Source organism: Pyrus communis, chromosome 17, assembly GCF_041283825.1.
Source record: "Pyrus communis isolate YQ-2024b chromosome 17, ASM4128382v1, whole genome shotgun sequence".
Taxonomy (NCBI): Eukaryota; Viridiplantae; Streptophyta; class Magnoliopsida; order Rosales; family Rosaceae; genus Pyrus; species Pyrus communis.
Window position 1 is genome coordinate 25,860,001 of NC_142581.1, and position 22,872 is coordinate 25,882,872.

At 36.3% G+C, this 22,872-nt stretch overlaps 1 protein-coding gene, 1 long non-coding RNA gene and 1 pseudogene across 5 annotated transcripts; 1 reads left to right on the plus strand and 2 right to left on the minus strand.

Annotated features, from left to right (window-relative positions):
- Positions 1-318: 318 nt before the first annotated feature.
- On the minus strand, positions 319-9,320 carry LOC148689712 (uncharacterized; annotated as a pseudogene). Its single transcript, XR_015958149.1, has 16 exons — positions 9,162-9,320; positions 8,519-9,065; positions 8,270-8,344; positions 7,990-8,118; positions 7,830-7,904; positions 7,528-7,737; positions 7,163-7,315; positions 6,860-7,074; positions 6,585-6,686; positions 6,363-6,495; positions 6,086-6,281; positions 5,903-6,008; positions 5,682-5,822; positions 5,467-5,590; positions 5,200-5,313; positions 319-758 (listed from the first exon to the last, which is right to left on the minus strand). The product of XR_015958149.1 is annotated as an uncharacterized LOC148689712 (transcript).
- Positions 849-4,509, plus strand: LOC137723425 (uncharacterized). Of its 3 annotated transcripts, XR_015958553.1 has the most exons (6): positions 1,117-1,266; positions 1,404-2,623; positions 2,728-2,776; positions 3,220-3,337; positions 3,515-3,560; positions 4,310-4,509. It is a non-coding gene; the product is annotated as an uncharacterized LOC137723425 (long non-coding RNA). The 3 variants fall into 3 exon arrangements; XR_015958554.1 differs by lacking the exon at positions 1,117-1,266 and adding an exon at positions 849-1,110 and having other exon boundaries at positions 2,731-3,337; XR_015958552.1 differs by having other exon boundaries at positions 2,731-3,337.
- Positions 9,321-9,598: 278 nt separating the features above from the next.
- On the minus strand, positions 9,599-17,864 carry LOC148689713 (G-type lectin S-receptor-like serine/threonine-protein kinase At1g61550). Its single transcript, XM_088689350.1, has 6 exons — positions 16,232-17,864; positions 13,223-13,330; positions 12,931-13,106; positions 10,928-11,138; positions 10,611-10,848; positions 9,599-10,375 (listed from the first exon to the last, which is right to left on the minus strand). Exons 1-6 carry the CDS (start codon positions 16,998-17,000, stop codon positions 9,925-9,927), a joined length of 1,953 nt encoding a protein of 650 aa, XP_088545476.1. The 5' UTR covers positions 17,001-17,864; the 3' UTR covers positions 9,599-9,924.
- Positions 17,865-22,872: the final 5,008 nt, after the last annotated feature.

Consider the following 22,872-nt stretch of genomic DNA (forward strand, 5'->3'; position numbering starts at 1 on the left):
AAACAAACTAATTAGCAAAGCTTTTCTTATTTAGCTCTAGGCTTTGTTTTTCCTTGGATGATATACAATGCTTGGAGACTTGGGTATTTATAGCAAACCAAATGAAAGCTACACCACACACTTAATTAAACTAAGATTATTTACTACCACACAAAACCCATTAATTGCACCTAATTTTTTTTCACTCAACCATACCTAACATTGCCTAACTTTGCAATTGTAAGCAATTACATCATCAAACTAGATATGGACTTGGACTTTAGATTGGGTTGTGGATTACTTATGGTTTTGGGCTGACATTGATTCTCAACAGATGATCCTCACCTGAGATAGCGAGACGCAAAGTAAATACTCTTGCCACCCCTTACATAGACAAATCAAATTTTATTGGTTCTGAGTTTCCTCTGGTCCCTTTGCTTTTCCTCTGATCATGTCAGTGAAATTTCCCCGCATTATTCGCCTTAATCTAGTGTCTTCTGCAGGTGGTGACGATGTGGCCTTTGGGGACTCAACGGGCTCTGGTGGTGGCTCAGGACTTTCTTTCTTTCCCAGTAGACCACCTTCACCAAAGAAACTACTCACGGAGGATGCAAGCCCAGCCCCCATCACCTTACTGATAGTATCAAAAGTTCCACCAGATCTCTCCTTCATTATAATTTCAAGGGCTTCTTTGTGTGCAGGGTCAAGCGCATCAGAGTCTGTAAATAAGTTTTGTATCGCAGGCATAAGAAAGTCCCAAACACTAGTTGCTGAAATATCTGGATTAATTACATAAATTTAAAATCAATATCAGCAACCCATTACAAAAGCTGAAAATTCTGGAACATAGGGTCACAAATCTATATATACTAAAACCCAATCAGGGTGCTACTGTGGATGACCAGTGTAATGGCTTAAATGCCCCTTGGTGTGTACTTTGTTTCCCGTGGTCTTACCTGCTTGGTACAGTTAAATGGCAAACTTACCCCAGAGATCCACGCGTCAGTCCGCTTCAACACAATGGAAAAGTCAGGTACTGCGTTTGGTTCCAGACTCCTCCTATACACGTGTTGCTCATCGGGAAGGAAAAACGGATGGAAAAGCCGAGCTCTCTCTCAAGCATGCAAGAAGGTCCGTCTCTCTCTCTCTCTCTCTCACCCTTCTCTCGCTCTCAAACCTCAACTTCTCTCTTTCACTTTCTCCGTTTTGCTGAAAAACCACCCAACCAATAAACGCTTTCGGTTTGATTCGAAGAAAAATTTTACCCATAAAGGATAGCATTTCTTGGTGAGTTCTTCGAATCTTACATCTGGGGTTTTCTTTTGTTCAAATATGGGGTTTTGTGATCGTGGTTTTCCTTTTCTTTTTTCTTTTTAAATTTTTTTTTTTTTATTTGAGATTTTGTTTGGGTTCTCTTTTTTCAGATGAGTTTTGCATCCCTGTAAACCTAGATTTGTCGGCGCTATGTGGAAGGTCATAAAATTGGTTTCCAAGGTTTTTTTTTCTTCCTGATCTTGCGATTGCTGATGTAAGGGTTTCAGAGTATTTCCCAATCTCTCCTTACATAGTAACTAAATCTCACTTCTTCTCAAGTACCCAGAAGTCAAATATTTAATTTTTCACTGTACTTAATCTCTTTTAGCAACCTCCAGTTGTCCTCTGCTTTTCTCACTCTCCAGTGTTGATCAACACCATCAGGTCTCTCTCTACCTCTACCTCTCTCTTTCTCTCTCTATATCTCTGATATGTTTATACATGTCGTTGTGTATCTATATATCAGGTTGAAAAAATTGTTAATATGATTAATTTTGTTAGGGAAATTATTTGTTTTGGTGATGGATTTGTGGGTTTTAATCGTGTTTTGGATATACTAACAATTTTGTTTTGCAGTAAATTGCAATGGGTTGTCCACGGTTTGCCTGGTAAAACCAGATTTTTTGAGTCTATGATTTTTCAGGAGTTGCAGCGTTGTTGGTAAGGTTTGAGCATTTTCATCACATTAGCTATTCCGTTCATCACTCCAATATGTTCTTATCCCTTGCACTCCGTTGTTTATGTTTGGAATTTGTGATTAGAAATTGGAGAATTAACTTCTTGATAATTGCATGTGTTTATGCCCCCTCATGATATCATGAGATCTAATGAGATTGTTTGCGATCTAGTTAAATACATAGTAATAAGGACAATAGTTCATATTTTTAAGGAAGGTTAATGGTTCTGGGTTTTTACATTTATTGTTAACTATAATTGTTATGGTTGATTATCGTTCTTTTAGTCTCACTGGGTTTCTTTGTTCAATGGTTTGGTCCATCTTATTAAGTTTCTCACCAGAGATCTCTTCTAGCACTGCTCTTCTCTTGGACCAGGTACAACTTCTTTGACTTTCTGTTTGTTTCCAAGAAAATTTAGAGCTCGAAAGTGTGTAGAACTGTAGAAGTAAAAAAAGTCTCAATCTTTCTATTGTCCTGTACAAAAAGAAATTGAATTTTGAATTTGTGTTTTTGGCATACCCTTTACTAGAATTTTGTGATTTGGGAATTGTAGAAGTTGGTGGTGATTCAAAACCCATTAACTTGGATGAGAATTAAGAGTAATTTGAAACCAGACAGCAAGGAATTGCAAGTGGGTAATGATAATGATAATGGTGAGGATAATGATGATGACACAAATCTGCTATTTTGCATATGGTTTTGAAGATTGATTTTTTTTTTTTTTTCATTTTGATTTTTCTTTTTTGTATTTTTTTAGCAGATGTTGTTTTGGTTTTTAATTCCTTATCATCGCTACGACAAAAAAGGTTAGTTTTGTTTTCTACATTTAAAGAGTGTTTAAAGAAAAGTTGCATGTAATTGATTTTCTGCTATAATGTTTTGAAATTCCTTATTTATATTGTTCTAGATATTCTTGGTTTGCATTTATTTTACGTGATGGTATTAGAAAAAAATAAAGCCGCAATGATGAAAAAATTTGTCTAAGTCAAAACAAGCGATAAAGAATCCTTACACCATTGAGCCATTACTGAAATAAATTTGATACTAATTTTATGTGTGCACAGTTGAATGTGAAACAGTGTAATTAAATGTGAAACAGTATGTTTTCAGTACCTTGGTATATGGTACAAGATTGGGGGTAATGACACCAATAAAAACTGGGGTTGTAATAAGTAACTTTTTCTCCGTTCTTTATTGTAGTACTATAGATTGAAATTTGTCATTGTGCATTTTTTATTTTTCTGCACAGTTGGATGATTAGGTTTTGTGCAAAGTGAATCATTCGAATGCTCAGAATGTATTATATTTGTAAATTCCGGCTAATGCTGCTCTAACATGATACAAGAGACCAACACTTTCATCCATATGTAAGTTCCTCTAATAAGTGCTTTGCACAAATGCTTTACAAATTTCAGCTTTTATCTTCTGATTATTTTATGCAGGGATTTTTATTACTTTTTCTTTGATTGGAAATTTGGTGGTTTCTTAAGATACAATGATATCAAATTAGATTTTTCTAATTTTCTGATTTTGGTGTTTTGCAGGGAGTGCTGATATACTGATATCTGGGATTTTTTATCTTTGAAATAGGTAAATGCTATTTTTAATGTTTCAGTTGTGGCATGTTTGGTTCTTTGAATTCTGTAGTTTGCTTGCTTCTTCGTTGCTTCGTGATTTTCATTTTTCAGTGTAATTAAATTCTTGAATTTTTCATATTGAACTAATGAAGTTCATTCTGAATTTCCAATTCAACATTATAACATTATAAAATTGTTTTGCAAAGAAATTGTGTGTTCTTCATGTGCATTCTTCATTGTTTGTACATTGAATTCAAGATAATGCAGTATATTTTCAACAGTAACCAATGATATATTCTCAGATAATCGTGGCAGGATGCCCATGATGTGTTATTTAGGGGACTTTGAGTGGAATAATTTTGTGATGGTTATTATTTGAAACATTGATGTTTTTCAGTTATTTGACTACCTTTACATCTCTTTCATTTAAATACTTGATTGGGAGCTTAATCTTTCTTTTGGTATTTGTTATGTTTTCTTTTGTTGGCTGTATTTTGTATCTCATTAACAACAGTAAGCAAGTGAAAGCTATAAGTTATCTATTACCGGTATCCATTTTAAAAAATCATATGTGGTAGATGTTATTATTTGAGATTTCTTATTATTGTAGTGGTGTTGTGTTAACATTTCTTTTGCAATTTGATACTTTTCTATTTACACATTTCTTTACATGCAATTTAATCTGCATATTTGTGATTTTGTAAATTGATAAAATTGATATTTTGATTCTACAACTTTGTGATTGAATGAAAATAGTTTCAGCTCTGCGATTTGCCAGCTTTTAATCCAACAAGAAAAATGAAGGTTCGTGCCTATTGAGTGTGGAGGAGTTAAAGTAGGTGAGTTCGAAAAATGTAAGAATGCAGGAATGTAAGTAAAGATTAATCTTTTTCTCATGCACATCATCTTTTGTATATAGATTGTATCAATCAAATCTTTCGTATATAAAGATTTATTCAGCATTTTCTGTCATACAATCTTTTTTATCTTTGAAACAAATTTTTCACACAATTTGTGATCCCGCAGCAATGCGCGGGCAAAACTATGTAGTATAAACTATAAATGTAGGTCATTGTTTTAACATAATAGTAGGTCATCACCAATCAGTTAAGAATCTTATGAAGCTACAGTTTGGCATGGCGCGATTTGTTAGGGCGCCACCAAAAACTAGTTTCGACACATGATTGTAAAGTTCCAACTATGTACATAAGGTCATTAAAGTGAAAACTGATATGATCTAGGGATATTGACTCAAGCATCTTGTTTTTACATAAACATATGGTTTCAAGCATGGCTGCTCAAAAACTTAGAAGAACTGATGATCTGTGTATTATATTAACATTATAGTCGTTTAATATTTGATGATTGTTTGCTTGCTAAAGAAACATAACCTTGTTTAGAGTAAAATTAGGGATAAAAAATGCATACGATTCTCTTTGATAAAATGCATAACGTATTGAAGTCTGAAAATAATCTAGGTAATCAGACCAAATTTTTTTTACATGTTCCCATGAAGTGTACAAGTGTCATGTTCTATATATACAAAGGAAGTGAAAAATAATGTAGCTCAAGATGTGTAACGGTGCAGAAAGGGAAGAGAAATTAATAAACTAACAAAATATAGAACATCTGGGTCATAAGAAAAAGAAAACCTGTTGCATCCAGAGCACGGATTGCTTCGCAAAATGCATTGGCTCTCTCACGCCGGCGCATCAAGTCACTTGAAGGTGGAGTGGCCGTCAGTTGAAAAATATTGGACAAAAGATGTACATGATGTCAAAGAAACAAAGTAACCCAATGATTATTCACTAACGAATCCAATAGAAAATTTCCCAACCAACTAATTAAGGTGTGTGTGCTTATGAACACGTTGCTGAAAATGTGCTACTGGTAATTTTGAGTAAGCATGTAGAGGATATAATCTTTAAGTCTATCTGTTGTATGTGGTACAGCAACCACCAATGCACGAACCACAGCAATGGCAGCTTCATGAGATCCATCTTCAAGAAAAGCATCCATTTGAACACGTATCTTATCAACAATCTGTGAGGTTTTAATTTGGTCAGCCAGATGTACGAAAACTGTTCGATTAAGTACGCTAATATCTTAATTGCAAAAGGAAGAGAACTCATACCATGTCATTTCTAAAATGTTGGGCCACTGCTCCAAAGGAATCTATGCTTGCATACTTCACTCTCAAGTTTTGGTCAGAACCCAGAGTAACTAGGGCAGGTAATATATGAGTAGATGCAACTTTTGCATCGATATATGGAACCTATAAACGAAGGAAACCAATTAATTATTTCTTAATCAGACACATAAAGAAATTAGGACTCCAAGAATGGATAGACTTACAATGACTTTCAACAGATTGGCAGCATTTATTTTCATATCTATGTTGGAGCTGACAACCATTTCCCAGAGTAAATTAAATATCATACCATGATGATCTTCAAATGTGCTGCATTATGGAAAGCCCTTCAGTCAAAATTAAGTTACAAAAAGTTAGTCCTAAACGGTATTCATTGCTTTACTAGCCAAAGGAAGCGAACAGCATCAACAATCTCAGCATTGCACTTCGTAGATTGATTTGGAACACCTTCAACTAATAACTTTCTCAGGTACTCCACTAATTGTTCATGCTTGCTTGGACCACCCAAAACACCAGCCAAGAGAAGAGGTAGGACACACATAGTAGCCAATCTCTTAGCCACAGCTGTTCTTGGCCTCAAACCTGTTATGTAGATAATATCCACAATTAAGAGCACACCCAACACTGGTGTGAAAGGATTTCAAGAAATTTTAAAGTTACTACCTTTGATTCCGGAATGTATTGCAGATGGGAAAAATGTCAATTCAGCTTCTTCCCCAACAGCTAACAAGAATACAGGCAGCATTATGTGTGCCAAATAAGAATCCCCGTAGAGTTCTGATACAGCCAATAGAAACTGCATTACCAACATTTAGATCAGAAACAATTAATAAAGTATTGTTGATGATGTAATATAAAAAAGACACCAAAGACAGAGAAAGATACCTTGGTGATTTGGTTTCGCAAATTGTCAAGCATGCGAGCTGTATTAAAGCAGGAAAGCAGTCGACATGTAGCCACTCAAATGCAGGCAATTGAACATGTCCACTACCGAGATAACAAAATTCTCATAAGCAGTTATAGTAAATCAGTTTAACATTATCACTACCTAAAGACAAAAGTCAAACGGCTATGTTGTCAGAAAATAGTAGACAGGCCTGAAAAAAGAATATATAACAAAGTAAAATAAAATAAAAGGAAAAAAGAGAAAAGAGCTTTACCCTGCATACAATTCAAGGAAAGATTTGGAAAATATTGTTCCAGTTGTTTCGGGATCAGAAGAAACTGGGCACTTCTCAAATGCTTTCTGATGCACATGCGGAAGAATTTCCTCTAGCATTCGTAGTAAAACATCAACATTCCAGCGTTCGCGTTCACCTAAAACACGAAGATGTGACTGCACAGAACCTTCAACCCCCGAAAGAGGAGGACAGCGCTGCAATATCACAAGGATGCAAATTAAAGAAAGTATCATTAGAAAGACCTTAGTCATAAGTGGAAAATATAATCAAACAGAAACCGACCTGAACAGAGCTTGATATATGAGAGAGTAGAACTCTTAAGATATGGTCGAATTTGTTTCCCCACTTGTTTACCGCAGGGACTAATTGCTTAAGCGTTGTTTCCACCACCACTCCAGAGGGATCACAGACCAATTGGAACATCAACTCCTCGACCTATAAATAAAAATACAGTAAAATATTGGGGAAACAGATCCTTGACTACTTTATCCATTTATTTCTTGTCAGTCATCATATTATGAGGAGAGAATTCTCCATTTCCCTAGACCATGTGGCTTCAACCTGTTCTAGAGCTTACATTGTAGCCATTTCTGTCAAGTCAGAATTCCTCTCCATGAGAGCCTCTGAAGCATATTAGTGAGGCTGACCTTGAAATATTTGTCCATGGTCGGGAAGAGTGGAAGCAGCAATGCAAGATTGTGTGCAGCAGCCTCCCGGACAACAGTTGCAGAATCTTCTATAAGTTGTTGACTAATGGACAATATAAGAGAATCAAGAATCTCAGGCCGGACAAACTCTGCAAGCTCTCCACATGATTGAGCAACTAGCAGCCTGCGTTCCTCATACATATGATTTATCTGCAACCCACAAACCGGAGAAACATAAGAAAAACTAATCAGAAATACGAAAAGGTTAGACAAGATTCTCTCAAGGTGGGGCTCAAACTTACTTGTTCCCAACACTGGGGAAGTAATTCTGTTTCTGTTCTCATCTCTCCTACATTCTTAGCAAGGTTAACACATGCCTGAAATGCAGTTAAAGATTCAGAAACAAGTCCAAAACAATGCAGCTATATTACAAATAATGTGGTACTTTGAATATTAGCCTACATCCATTATAATTCTTCTCTGCTGCTCATCTGGGCGTTTGATTAGGTTAAACAATGTGTGGGTTAAGGAATCCCGAGTGCTGCTATCTGGATGGCGTTCAATCGCACACATGATTAGGGGAAGAAGCTCCTGTGAATGCATAACCAATAAAAAAAATAAAAATATATCGTTCTATTAAAGGATCAATTTAAAGATCCATCATACAATGATAATATCAATAATATATTTATACACACATATATAATATATATGTACATATGAAAAAGTAAAAGAAGCAAACCTCCCGATGGATGATCAAAACATAAGGAACAATCTTCGGCAAAGTATCAGCAAGGATCTGAATGGTCTCTAGGCCCTGTAAAATATAAGCATAACTTTAGAAAAGGAATAGAAGGGAAAGGCAGTTCCAAAGCTTCTAAAAAATCATTCTATGTTCTATTATTCAAAATTTAGAAGGCATTGATGCATTTCTGATCTGGTCCTCCTATAAAGGCATTGATGCAATAAAAGAAATGTAAAAGAAACTTGCCCTTTCCTCAGAAACATTTCCAGGACTAAGATTCTCTGACGTTAGATGTAGGCTGCTGCCAAATGATGGTTCATCATTTTGTTTGGAGACGCTATCACCATTCACCAAGGTACTACTATCACTTAAAACACCGACAGAGACCTCATGTGAAACTTCCTTCGGTTTAACTGTGTTATCATGAAAACTTTGAGCAGCCAGAGACTGATATTCTTCCTTTTCTACAACTCTCGATTCTACATCAACTGGTGGGATTACACTTTTATCTTCATCGACGACAACGACCCTTTCTTGCATCTGCACACTCTTTTTCAAAATTGTTGGTCTCTAAAAAATCATGAGCTTTTGTGTTCTTGGATTTTAAACTTTCTAGTTCCATCTGCAATGATTTAATTTATTCCTTGTAACTTCCCAAGGACAGAGCTTGGATTTTATCAGCATCAGCAGCTCCCATATTCCTTCCAGAACGATATCCTTCAATGTGCATTTTCAATGCAGTGACTTCAGCTCTACAATCATTGAGTTCCTTTCTCTGGTGTTCCAAGGACTGCTGCAAATTTTATACCCGAAATAAAGGGTGTATTATTTTCTTACATATGAATTTTCATTACATAGCATCTCAATGCAGTGTAGTAAAGGGACTTACGAGGTTTTCTTTGTCTTTAAGGTCCTTCTGAAGAGCTTCCAATGATTTGCTTAGTGTACTTATTTGGTCTTCAGCCAAATCTTTGTTTTCAAATAAGGATGGCTTTTCAAGATGTGGACTCTCATTTTCTTTCGATAACGACTCATTTTCTAGGAGCATGGAAAATTTCTCCTGAATGTAGCAAAGTATTTATGTCGACTTTAGAAAAAGAAAAAAAAAAAAAATCCTACATTGTAATAGAACTTGCAAAGTTTCAGTAATTAACTAATTAACTTCAAGCCTTAAGCCGAGAAAGTACTCATCCATAACAACCATAGTTTAGGTTGTAGTTGAAAAAGGGCCTAAGAGCCTAACAACCATAGTTTATAGCTCAACAGTTGCAATATTAAAGCCTCGTTTGATATCTAAAATTAGATTGAAATAGATACACCGTTAAATTAAGGTAAAAATTTATGTCCACCTAAAATGTTAAAGATCAATTACTCATAAAGAAAACTTATGAGTTTCAATCTTTCCATAATGTACGATTACAAAGATGAATTTCCTTCGTAACTAATCCTCTCTAATTCCCTCCAAATAAAAAATATAACTACAGTTTCAGCATCTTGCCGCATAAGCAAGCAGGATTGGGCAAGCTTAGCTAAGCACCATCAAAAGAAAGCAAACTACAAATAATACGAAGTGACTACAAATCCTAGCAAACACAACCCCAATTCACATAGATCAGCAAATCCCATCCTCCACCACTGTCAGGAGCATACATTTAGCGTCCTTCAATCATTGTAATTGTAACTTCATTATTCGAAGGCTGTGGTTGAGGATGAGAGACTGAGTTTTGGATAGTGAATACAGGCTGTTTAGGTTGTGGACCACCAATTACATTTGTGGAACCATTTAGCATAATAATTACATCCGGCATGCTCGGCCTATCCATCGGATTATCCTGTACACAAAGTAGCCCTATATGCACACATTTCATTACTTCTGGAGCCGAATATGAATCAGCCGCCAACATTTCATCCACCAACTCCAATTCCCTGCCTTCCTTCCATAACTGCCATGCATAGGCTAGTAAGCCTAGCTGTCGATCATAGATAAAGAAGGCGGTATTCTTCTTGCTGCTAATAATCTCCAATACCAAGACCCCAAAGCTGTAGACATCAGATTTTTGAGAAAATATTCCACCCATGGCATACTCTGGAGATATATATCCACTGCGCGAACATGAAACTCATTAGTATATATGTCGCTGAAATAAGTGCTTGGTTTCTTCCTTTTAAGAACAACATTACCAAAACTATATCTAATGTGAACGATGCAACTAATTAGCAGTTTTTATCCAAAACAGGAGTCGGTTAAGAGTTCATGAATCATGATGCAATGCTAACCATTAGAACTTTGGTTGCGTATGACATGTTCAAGAATATATAGGAAAGGCATGAATCTTACCGCGTTCCCACAACTCTTTGAGTATTTTCTAAATTCTGTGTCCCTTCAACCACACGTGCCAATCCAAAATCTGAAATTTTTGGGTTCATTTTCTCATCCAAGAGAATGTTACTTACTTTTAGATCTCTATGTATTACCTTCAAATAGGAATCACGATGGAGATAAACAAGCCCTCTAGCAACACCTTGAATAATATTGAAACGTGTACCCCAATCAAGCACTGCTCTTCTCGTCGAATCTGATCATCAAATAATCGATCAGTACACCAGCTAGAATGTAAAGATAAGTAACTGCAGTAAAGTGCAAGTGAAACTAACCGAAAAGAAAAGTATCCAAGCTTTTGTTTGGCATGAACTCATAAATCAGTAACTTCTCGTCCTCTTTAACGCAGCAACCCATGATTCTGACCAGATTTTTGTGTTGGAGATTGGAGATCAACATCATTTCATTCTTGAACTCTACTGCACCTTGTCCTGAGGTACTGGATAGTCTTTTTACTGCTATTTCCTTCCCTTCTGCTAGCTTACCCTACACAAAGTCGACAAATAAATCACTGCATTCATGTCTGTCTCTCTGTATCTATCGTAAAATTACACAACAATTTCCTACCTCATGTTTTAAACATTGCAATATCATATCTCTTCTTACGAATTGATTACAATGTCAAACCTCCGTTAGTCACTTTGACAAATTAGCCGTTAAATGATAACATGGCAACGTAGAATCCATATTTTACTGAGGTGGCGGTCAATTGTGCCACTTAGATAAATACTAAATTATAAAATTAATTATTTTAAAATGAACATAAATTTTTACGCAAAAAAATAAAGAGAAAGAGTGGGTCCACCCCTTCAATCCTACCACCCATCTGATGCTGCGCTGCTTCTAAACCACCATCTCTCCCCACCCTCCGCCGCCGATGGGAGGCAAAAGCAAAGGGAAAAACAATGGGGATGGCAGCAGATGCGAGGGAACTCGTCAGGGTTGGTGGACGCCCAGGTATCGATGTCGTCGGAGCCGATGTAGGTGCAGCGCCGCCAGACCCAGCGCATACTGCCCAACATCATTACCGACAACGCTTTTTGATTGCTGTTGGGTTTTTGCCAGAATTAAAGATCGAAAATTTTTGAAATGAAAATTGCAGTCTCCATCTTTGGCAATTGCAGAGTCTTTATTGATAGAGAGAGATGGAGAAGAGAAGAATGGGAGAAGAGAGAGAAAGTCGGAGAGGGTAGGGAAGAAGATTAACAGGAAGAGGATGAAAGGGACCGTGCACATTTCCCTCGCATCTTCTGCAATCATATCATCCTAAACCAAATCCAAAATATCATACCATCCCCAACCAAACCCAGAAAACCACCGAACAGGCCATATCAAAGTTTTCTGAAAAAGAAGAAGAAAATCACCCCAAAAAAACAAAAAGAAGTTAAAAAAAAATACAAAAAAAAGGGATAACATGCGCTCCATTAAAGAGAAGCAAAAAAATCGAATACCATCCCATTTCTAACCCAAACCCATAAATCTATTTCCAAGTTCCAAACCAAATAATTCCAACAAAAATATCAAATTTTGTCTACATCCCCACCCTCCCATGTCTCCTCCACCTTTTCTTTCCAGCCAATTTCTCCCTCACCTCACTCCCTTCGCGGGCCACCACTCACAGATCCGACCCACCCACCACGGCCTGTGGGGGTTTCACGGGTTATGGGGTTTCAGTAACAGTGGAAACGGAGAGAAAGAAGAAGGCGGGCGGGAGGTGGAGTGGTCGAAGGTGGGGATCGAGGGTGTCAGAGTGAAAGTGGAGACGAAGGTGGGGATGTAGGGCCTTTTTTTAAATAAATTTCTTATTAGTTTTAAATACTATAAATAATAACAATTTTTTATTACTTTCTTGTCCACTCGGCTCCAACTTAATGGATTTGGATTCTGTTCTGAGCCCAAGGTGAGGAGGAGTGCAGGTCATTGGATGAAAATCCAACAACTACAAACAGGAAAATCCTTTTAAAGTTATAATAATTATAACCGTTAGATTTTCATCCAACGGCCCACACTCTTTGGCTTGGAGGATTCTTATCTTGGGCTCAGGAGAGGATCCAAATCCCAACTTAATATCCATATCCGCAAAATATGAGCCTTATAATTGACATGTCAACATTTAATAGAAAAATTGACAGAAAAGTTGACGAAGGTCTGAAATTGCAATGAATACGAAGTTGATGTATAACATTGCAATATTTAAAAAATATGAAATTGTTATGTGACTCAAAGTTAAGGTGGTATGGTGTATTTTATCCTAAAAAATAATAATAATAGTAATTACCTTATAAACTGGACCAAATCCTCCTTGCCCGAGTTTGTTTTCGGTGCTGAAATTGTCCGTGGCAACTAATATGCTTTCAAAATCATAGATCAGTAGCTCATCATGTTTTCCACCTATATATTCTTGAAGGGTGTCCCTTGTTATTTTGATGTGCTTCATTGTTAATTTGATGTGTCCTGATTTTGCAAATATACACATCGAACACTGAATCAAAACAACTTCCAAAGTTTTGAGAGATAATCTGCTAATGCATTATATTAATCCAACACCTCGATCTCTTTCACTTAATTACCTTTTTGCTTAGCTCTCATCCTGCACAAACCGAACACTATGGCACCCAATACACCGATAAAACAAACAACCGTAAGGCTCACAATTAACTTTATTGGCTTTCCTTTACCTGTAAAATTTGCAAACAAAAACAAGCATGAGATATATAGGAAAAGAAAAGTTACTGCTTGATAATTTGATTTGTCCAAGGCTTCAAGCACTTTTGAACAAAAAAACTAAAAAAAAAGGCATCAAGCACTAGTATCATTAGTTCATCTGCTAGTTCTGTGCATGGTAGGCGAATATAAACATCTAAGCCATCAGAGGGAAACTCCTGCGTATGAGTGAGGTATTTGGACCAGACCAAACACCCTATTTTATAAACAAGTGCGTAGGCTTTGTAAGAACAATTATTTAGGCGCACTGTCTTGCTGTCGGCTGATGTGCTGTCAGAATCCAAAGATACAAACTCATGAGAATCTGGTACTTTGAACCCTACCAGCTTCAGAAACCTGTCATCATCTTCTTTTCCTCTCAGTGTGAATGACTTATTTGTGTATCTCTCTCAAAACAATTTGGTTTTCCTCACACACCCTCTCATCCAGTTTCCAATGCTCCATTTCCCGTCTGACTTGGGTTCAAGCACTTGCAGATTGGTGAATATTTGTGATGGCGTCTCTTGGGAAATTCCAAGCAAGAATATCCCAGTTGACGTACGGATCACTTTCACTTTTCCAGGAAGTCATGGCAGTCCTCGTTCCAGAATTAGTACCGTATCCCAGGAGCTGGCTTCGTAGCAGGGTATCACAAAGATGATTAAAGCTCTGCTATAACAATTGATCAGCTCCTATATCATCTTTGACAACAAAGTTTCCATTGTCCATTGTCCCTGTACAGCACCATCGCTTTTGGGTCTACCTAAGCTTTATTTGTTTTTATAGAATAAAAACAGAACTCAACTTTCATATGCCCCTGCTTTGAATATTATGCAGAGATATTTGGTTACCTAACGCAGGGAAGCTAGTAGAAAGAGTGGAGAACAATACGATCGTAGCTCTGGGAATCATTTACTAGGTAAGAGAGAACAAATACGATCGTAGCTCTGGGAATTACTCACCAGGTAAGAGATTGGAACTCACTCAACCAGAAAATAGATCGAGCAAAGTGTTTGCTAGAAGCTTTCAATTACATTCAAAATCTGACCGACAATCCTTTTAGCACAAGAATTATAAAGGCTTACAATATTAAAAGACTTCTACTTTCAATGAGACTCTTACAATCTCCAATAATAACTTGACAATTTCTAAGGAACAGCTTAATTAAACCTTCTACTCCCAATACACGTGACCTGGCATTAAAAGACCTTGTCTGCTGCATCATTACCAAATCGAAAAGCATAACTTGGAGATGATATTAGGAAATCAGAAAAAAGAGGGCACCCAATTTGAAGTTTCGTTTCCCATGGAAAGCCACATGGATTTTGTCATGGTAATATGAAACAAATTGGATGGAATTGTGAGTGCCCACCATAAGAGTGAGAAAGTTATTTGGTAGTGAGCATGGTTATAGCACTAGCTTAAGAAAACAAAGAAGGGGAGCAAACTTAGAAGAATGCACTTAGGAGAAAATGGTGTGCGGAAATTTCTTATTTTCTAGAAAATAAGATAAAATTAAAAAAACGAGCATAAGTAGATTAGTAGTTGAAGAATAGAAAATAGGAGAATATTTAGCATAGCACAGGAGAAAAAAGGTGTAAGAAAATCACTTCTCCTTTAGAAAATAGGAAAAAAATTAAGAATGACGCATAATTAGATCACTAGCTTAACAAAAATTTAGCACAAGAGCACATTATATGTGTCGCACTCTTTATTCTTTTCTCTCCATCCGATCAATTCCATATAGATTACTTCCACATTCCACCATCATTCCTCTGCCCACTTTCATCTCTCATTTCTCTCATGTATTTATTTTTTTTTAAGTCGATTATGTATTTTCATTTTTTTTTTTCTGGTCAAGCATGTATCTGCCCGGCTTGATCCCCAAAAAGGGTAACAAACATCCCGAAAATTTGCTCATTGAAACGATGCGCTGCAGTTGAGGTATCGATCGTCATTCACAGCCGAACAAAATGTTTTGGAAGGGATAGTGATGGATTTCCATGGCGAGAGAGAGAGAGAGAGTACTATTCAAAGTCGAAAAAAAAGAGTTCTATTAGGAACGTTAATTTAATTACTAGTATACCTAGAGTCGGAAAAAAAAAAAAAAAAAAAAACAAAAAAAGAGAAAATGAACCTTAGTAGAAAAATTGGCTTAATTTTGGATTTGTATACCTAAAGTTAACAAAGGCTGACACATTTTCGGTGGAATTGTATAGTTGTATGTAAGGTTATGTGTATTTTTTGATAGAAATACACGTTTGACATGTGTGCATAAACTTTTATTTGACCACTTGTAGTTTGTAAAACTGGATTTAAAAGAAAAATTTTGCAATGTGGGAAGAGCAATAAAAAGGGTTAACTAGAAAGGCACCAACAAAGGCTCAAACTGTTAGAGGTTGAGTTTTAGGAGAGTGAATTCAGTGAGAGTTAATCCAGAGATTTTGAAATTTTCGGAAGTGAAAAAAATTGCAGAGAGAAGAATCAGAGAAGCAAACACGATGGTGATTCATTCAAAACACGATGATCATACTCTTAGGAATCTATACTTCCATACAGAGTTCATCAGCTCACACAAAATATGTGAGGGAATATTAATTGGTTTCAGAAACAAAGAAACTGAATCCAACATGGATACCAAACCAATCCATTAATTGCTCGCTGTTTTGCAAACAATTGACTCTTACTATACTAGATTCCTTCCCTCTGCTCCTAATTTTAACATGGGACCAGATAGCTCGCATCAGAATTTTCGACCGGGTTTTCTAACACACAAGCCTAACTAAACACGGTTTACGACTAATCATCTAAAACAAAAAGCAAGCTAGGAGTTCCAAATGTGTAATTTATAAGAGAATGACAAGGGACAGACGTACCTCCGGATTGAGTTCCATTACATATGGATGCATAGGCTTGATCTGGGCAAAAGCAACTGAATCCAGAATTAGTAGTAGTGTTAAGCCCACACCGTCCTCCTGATTCCAAACATTTGTTGCAATTATCGTTGTCAATCTCCAATTCCAATGGGAAGCCCCCGTTTACCGCATCGTTGACGGTTTTTTGACTGGCCTCTAAAGCCAGAGCAGCTTCTGTATAAACCGGAACAATAACCTCATCTGTACAGTTCAAGGGTGTCTCACCAACTGTCATCGAACGTGTCAAATAGATAACAGGGCTCAGTTTATTGCTTATGTTGCAGGACTGCTTACTAAGCTCTATGGTGCTATGGCATTGGTAGTAAAACGTCACGTTTGTATAACCAGAAGCATAATTAAACAGAGAGAAGTTGAGGGCGGTGTTGACGAAAGTCGGAGGACATATAGTACCCCAGTAATCCTGCCTAGCAACCTTTACGGTCCGAGGATTAGTTGTGTTCATTTGAAGAATTCTAAAGCTCACACCCATCATGTTGATCATAGGGATGTTGTCTAGACATTGGACCTCGTACCCTGGCTGACCACAGTGACTAGGTCGGTTTACCCCCCAAAAGGGGTAGGAGATGTCTCCGACGTCACCACAATTGACAGCGCTGCCGCAGTTTTTGAATTGTTCATAACCCTGGCATAGACTTAACTCGAGGTTGATCCAAAGGACGGAAGCGATCAAAAGATATGGAAACAGTGATTGGAGGAGAAAGGAATGCATTATGGAAGTTGAAGGAAAAGGCTCAGCAAAGAGATTGGAGCATCAAATGAAATAGGGGAACTGGTAAAGAGAATAAGAGTCAGGTTTAGGGATAGCAACGGGACGGATTGGGTTCGGATGTGTTATCCCCGTAACTGAATCCGTTTGTTTTCCCCGTACCCGAAACCGTAAAAAACCCGGACGGGAAATTAACCGAACCCATTGGGTAACGGATTCGTAACGGTTTTCCCACTGTGCAACCAACTTACCCACGGGCCCTAGCCACCCACGGTCTCACCCTCCTCCCACGCCCCAGACCTGCGGCAGCAAGCTTCAATTTGCAGAAGCTCTTCTCATCACCGACCCCACTCCCTCTGCAACCTTCAACCCAAAATCGCAGCAATTTTCAAACTTGCTTCAGCAGCAACCCATGGCTGCACAACCCTTATTTTATATAGGCCGACCCTGGCCAACCAGCCCCTGCAACCCCGCGACTTATCCCCCTATACCTGCAGCTGCTCCACCTTTAACCTGCACTTGTCTTCTAGGCTTAGACTTGCGACAGCTCAAACCACCTCCAGCTGCAAACCGTGACCCATCTTCATCGAATTTCTCAAACCTCAGCGGCGAAATTACACTGAGACGAAGCTTCAGAGATTTGAAAGGGGCTTATTTGCAGCTAGGTCTTAGAACTTTGAAAATAAATAAATAAATAAAGAAAGGGGAAGGAGCGTTGGGGAAGAGGAGTGGGGAGCGGCCAGAAAATAGAGAAGTACGAAGGAGGGGAGACGAACGGCAGGGAGCACTCAAGAGGTATGTTTTCTGGAAGAACTCAAAAGCTTTGAAGTGTGCAGTGCACGTTCAAGACTTTTGTAGTCTTCCATGGAGCATTAAAGTTGTCAGAAAAAAAAATAATAATAAGGATTTCATTCTTTTATAAAAATATTATAAATAATAAATATTTATATTTTTTATTAAAAAATAAAAACATGATGGGTTCGGTACGGATTCGGAACGGATACCTGTATAACCATAATCGAACCTGAAACTTAACAATTTACCTAACAGTTACCATAATTGTAAAAAACCCAAAATTTGATCTCCGAAACCGAATTATTCAGATCGATTACATGTGAGAATCGGATTTGTGTGATTAAATTATCATCCCTAATCAGGTTTCTTGTTTCGTTTTAATATATAATTTGTTCAAACTTCCAAATCTTGAAATGTCGGCCCTTTGAAATATTCAAATATACGAAACAGTAGCCACTCTTTTTTCTGCTATGTTTTTTTCTCATTTTTCCGTCATTCATATTTGAATTTCGACCAAAAAATGATATTTGAATTTCTTGCACACCGGCCACTCCGAAGAAGCCGCGTACTAGTCTAAATATTATTTCTGGTATGGAAAATATGTACCAAAGTAAGGGGCGACGGCGTAGAAAAGTCAAGGGATGATGGGGTCAGTAAAAGGCACCACCATAAGGAGAAAATATGTTAATTTTCTTTATCATTGCACAAATGTAAAGAAAATGCCAGTATGAAAAGGTAAAATTACACGGAGAGTTTGGACAACATTTTACGGAGGGATAACAAATTTTCTTTATCTCAAAGAGTTATGCTATTTTTATTATATTTTTGTATCATTATTTGTATTATCTATTTTGTACAGATAAGGTTCATCAACACATATAGATCATATCTTTATTAAAAAGATGATACAAATATATGATAAGAACATTTCCAAATGAGATGTCAAAATCCTAAGTGGAATGCCACTGTGTATATTTGACATCAAAAGTCTCTCCAACCGAAGTGTTATTTGCTAACTGAATTTGAAGGCTTAGTAATTTGATATCAAATTTGACATCAATGTCAAATTTATTTTTAATTCATTTTAATAGTAGGTCACTTATTCCACTAACATTTCAACCAATAAAAATTGTGTTTTCAACATTTTTTTAAGGGAATTGATATTAAGACTCCAAAAATATCATTTGGCACTCCAAACTTTCTACAATTAGAAAGAAAAATACATTTATGAGGAATGTAAAATGAGATTTTTGGAGTACTAATAATAATTCCATTTTTTAATAAATACAATCATTTAAAGCTCTATTTAAATAATAAAAAAATATTTGACAATTCGGTTGTAGAAATACAAAATTTGACATAAGACTTTTGATTGTCACATTAACCATTGTAATTTAACTTTTATAATTTGACATTTCCTTTAAAGATAACCTAAAATAGTATTTTTGAATGACAAAACTCGTCTTGGGAAAGCCACAAATGAGCATCTGCATGATTGTCCCAATGGTCGAACTTTTCCAACCAAGCACTCAATAAATGAAAAAATATGTTCCGCAGAATCAGTTTGCTTTTTGCAGAAACACTTTGTCTCTAAAAAAAGTGACATATGTGACTCATTTTACACTCTAGCAATTTTGTCTTGAAGGAAGCTTCAATTGTATATACAGAGCATTTTATTTAGTTGTAACGCGAAAAACTTTGATGTCTTTTGCTCTTGTATTACTCTCTAGCTCTCTAGCTCTCTTGTAAACACTCTCTTTTGTAAACATTTCATATATCACTAACAGTTCATCTGTACATATTCAAACAAGTCTCTAAGCTTAAGTAAGTTATTTTTGTTTTCTTTTAGTGTGATTAATTATTTAATTAGATTTCTAGTCTAAAATAGAAAAACACTATTGTAGTCATATTATTATCTAGCTAAATTGTAAATCATACTATGTTTGAGCACTATGTTATAGTTGAATATTTATCATACAAACAATTGAACATTAACCAGAGTAACTCTAAGTTCAGTCTTAGTGGTTGTATACCTGCATTGTGAGTGAACATGTCAAGTTCAATGTAAAAGGTTTTATGTCTAGTTGTTATACCTGCATTGGAGTTGAATGCTTGCCATATGACCAATTGAACATTAATCAGGGTATCTCTAAGTTCAGCCTTTATGGCCTTATACCTGCAATGTGAGTGAACATGTCGAGTTCCATGTGAAAGGTTTTATGTCTTGTTATTATACTTGTATTGGAGTTGTGTCTTAAAAGCCAATTTTGTACTATTGGATATTAAGTAACAACTTCATATTAATTAATAAATAAATGCGCAAGATCTACTCATTCATGAGTTTGGCTTTATATTGTAGTGATAATATGCTATGAATGAGTCCATGAGACTTAAGGTACGGAAACAATGTCCTAAATGAGGTTTAGGCACGGAGACTTGTCTTCCATAGTCACTTAGCCTTTAAATAAAGTTCCAAACCATTTGGAAAGTCAACTGGACATCAACTATTCGGAAAAGCTGATGTATATCGCATTAAGGATATCATTGGTCTTGTGTAGGCTTGGCAAACAGGTCGTATTTGCCATGTTTGTTCATTTTCGTGTATCACTTGTTATCTTAACAGGTCATGTCGTGTCACACCCATTATCTTAACGGGTTCATAACAGGTCGGGTCATTTACCCAACAGGTAAAATGACCCAACCCGTTAAGAAAAATAAAATTTTTTCTTCTAAATTTGCACACACCACATTACCAAATAAATATTACTTCGAAAACTATTTCGAAACCAAAAACCCCAATTTCACAAACTCTAGAAACGAAAAATCCCAAATTGAAGAAACAAAATTAATCTTAATTCGAAGAAAAACCCTATATTTTGAAAGTAATTTGAAAGAATCAACAACTATCTCGATTAGGGCTCAAGATTCGCTCGATGCAGAGAGAGATAATAGAAGACAAAAGTAGCAGATCGACTGGAGGTGGGTTACTAGGTTGTATGTTGTGACAATGGTGTGGTGGAGGGAAATTGAAAAGGGTCGTGGACTCGTGGCTGGTTGAAGTTGAGGTTCGAGACTGAGCTCCAAGAGTTTAGTTTGAGAGAGAGAGAAAGAGAGATAGAGAGAGAGAGGCTACTTCTATTCTAGCCTTCGAGAATGAGAGAGAGTCTGATTTAGGGCTGAGAAAAACATTGGATGGCCAAGATTAAATCTAAGCCAGTCCCACGTGTATACCTAGATCGTCCCGTTATCTTAATAGGTGCTTATTGGGTTACCTGACCCAATTCATTATCGTGTCGACTTGAAAACTTGTTAATTTCATGTCGTGTCGGGTTAAGGGGTTGTGTCAGAAATTGCCAGGCTTAGTCTCTTGCTACGCATGTTAGACACGTGATGGTTATAAACGTTACAAAACTTCTAGTTGTATTATGCAAATAGTTCTTAGACCTGAGGCATCAAGCTATTTTATATTTGTAGATACAAACTTTGGTTACCTTAAAGCCTCAATGAGATCACATGGCTCAATAGTGTGATCTTCAAGTTCATTCATATGTATAAGTGTGAAGGTATATGAATGCGCAATAAGAAATCTAGCACCTTCTGGTAATTGTTCAACAAAATGAGATATCCCTCGAAGCCACTTGAAGATTCATCTCATAAATCTTTGATTGAAGTACTTGTTGATCAAGATATGTTTGTAAGAACTACTTCAACATGAGATGCACCATGTGATGTGATTTGACACATATCCAAGTCATTAAATCTTGATTGAGATATGGACGATATAAGAATCGACTTGCATTGTAACTAAAATCAAGGTTTGAAAAAGTATCATGATTTGTTTGCGAATAGTTCTACTAATCCAGGTAGCCATGACATGCTGCTAGATGTCACTTATGGTTTGTGAAATTAAATAAATTGATTGATTAATTTCATTGCCGACTTTAGTTAGAACCTAAGACGTCATACACATATGATAAGTTCTAGTAAGTTTTATATAGATGATGATAAGGTATAATTAATTGTAAATTGTATTGGATTAATTATTTGAGAATATTGGACATGGTTTTAGTTAAATAGGCATTGGGCTTTATTTAATTAAAAGGAGCCCAAATCACAAATTTAATGTTGGTAAGTTGTGGGCTTGTCACATGGCATAAAGCCTGAGGTACAAAACCCTAGGGGAGGTGCGGCATAGGGATGCAACAAGGAGTCTATAAATACTCCTTGTGTTTCCCTCATACATATAATGCAAAAGTTGTTAGTTTTGTCCTTCAGAGGAAAGAGAGAAAAACCCTAAGCCAGAACACCTTGTGTACCACCCATTCTATATTGATCAAAGTGAGAGATATTACTAGCACATTAAATCGATCATTGCATCATTCATTGCTAGTTTTATCAATGTGTATACACTTAGAGGCTCAACACTTAGAGAGTTTCGCGTGGTCAATCATGAAGAGGAAGATTGCAAGCATAAAGATGATCCAATCAAGCGGCATGCACGTGGCTAGAGATTCAAGTAAGTTAATCTCAACGACTTCTTAATTTGTTGCTTTATCAATTACAACTAACCGGATATATAATTGGGATAACATAGTGTATGTTATTTGTTATTTTTTGCTCCGTATTTAATTATTCGATTTAAATTTATCCCATTAATATGCCCGGAAACCCAAGAGTGGTATATGAGCTAGGTTGTAATCCATAATTGTACAATTTGTTTCATTGTTACGGTGAATTAATTATTTGGGTTCATGTTGTTCTTGAATGGTTATTTATAATATAAAAGGAGAATAAAATATTTTTTTGTATTAGCTTAATGTATATATAGAAAGTATCAGATAAATATAATCATGAATTTAATTTAGAATTTTCAAATTTAGTTTAAACATTTGGAAGTAAGTATATAAATATAATAGAAGTAAAACTCCCTAGACAACAACTTTTTAGAAGGAACCCAATTAAGCATTACCTAAAGTAGTAAGAAACAGGCAGCTTGATTGTGTACAAATATATGAAGTTAGTGGTTATGAAGTTAGTGGTTTAAACCCGAACTCGATTGCAAGCCATGTCTGTAAATTTT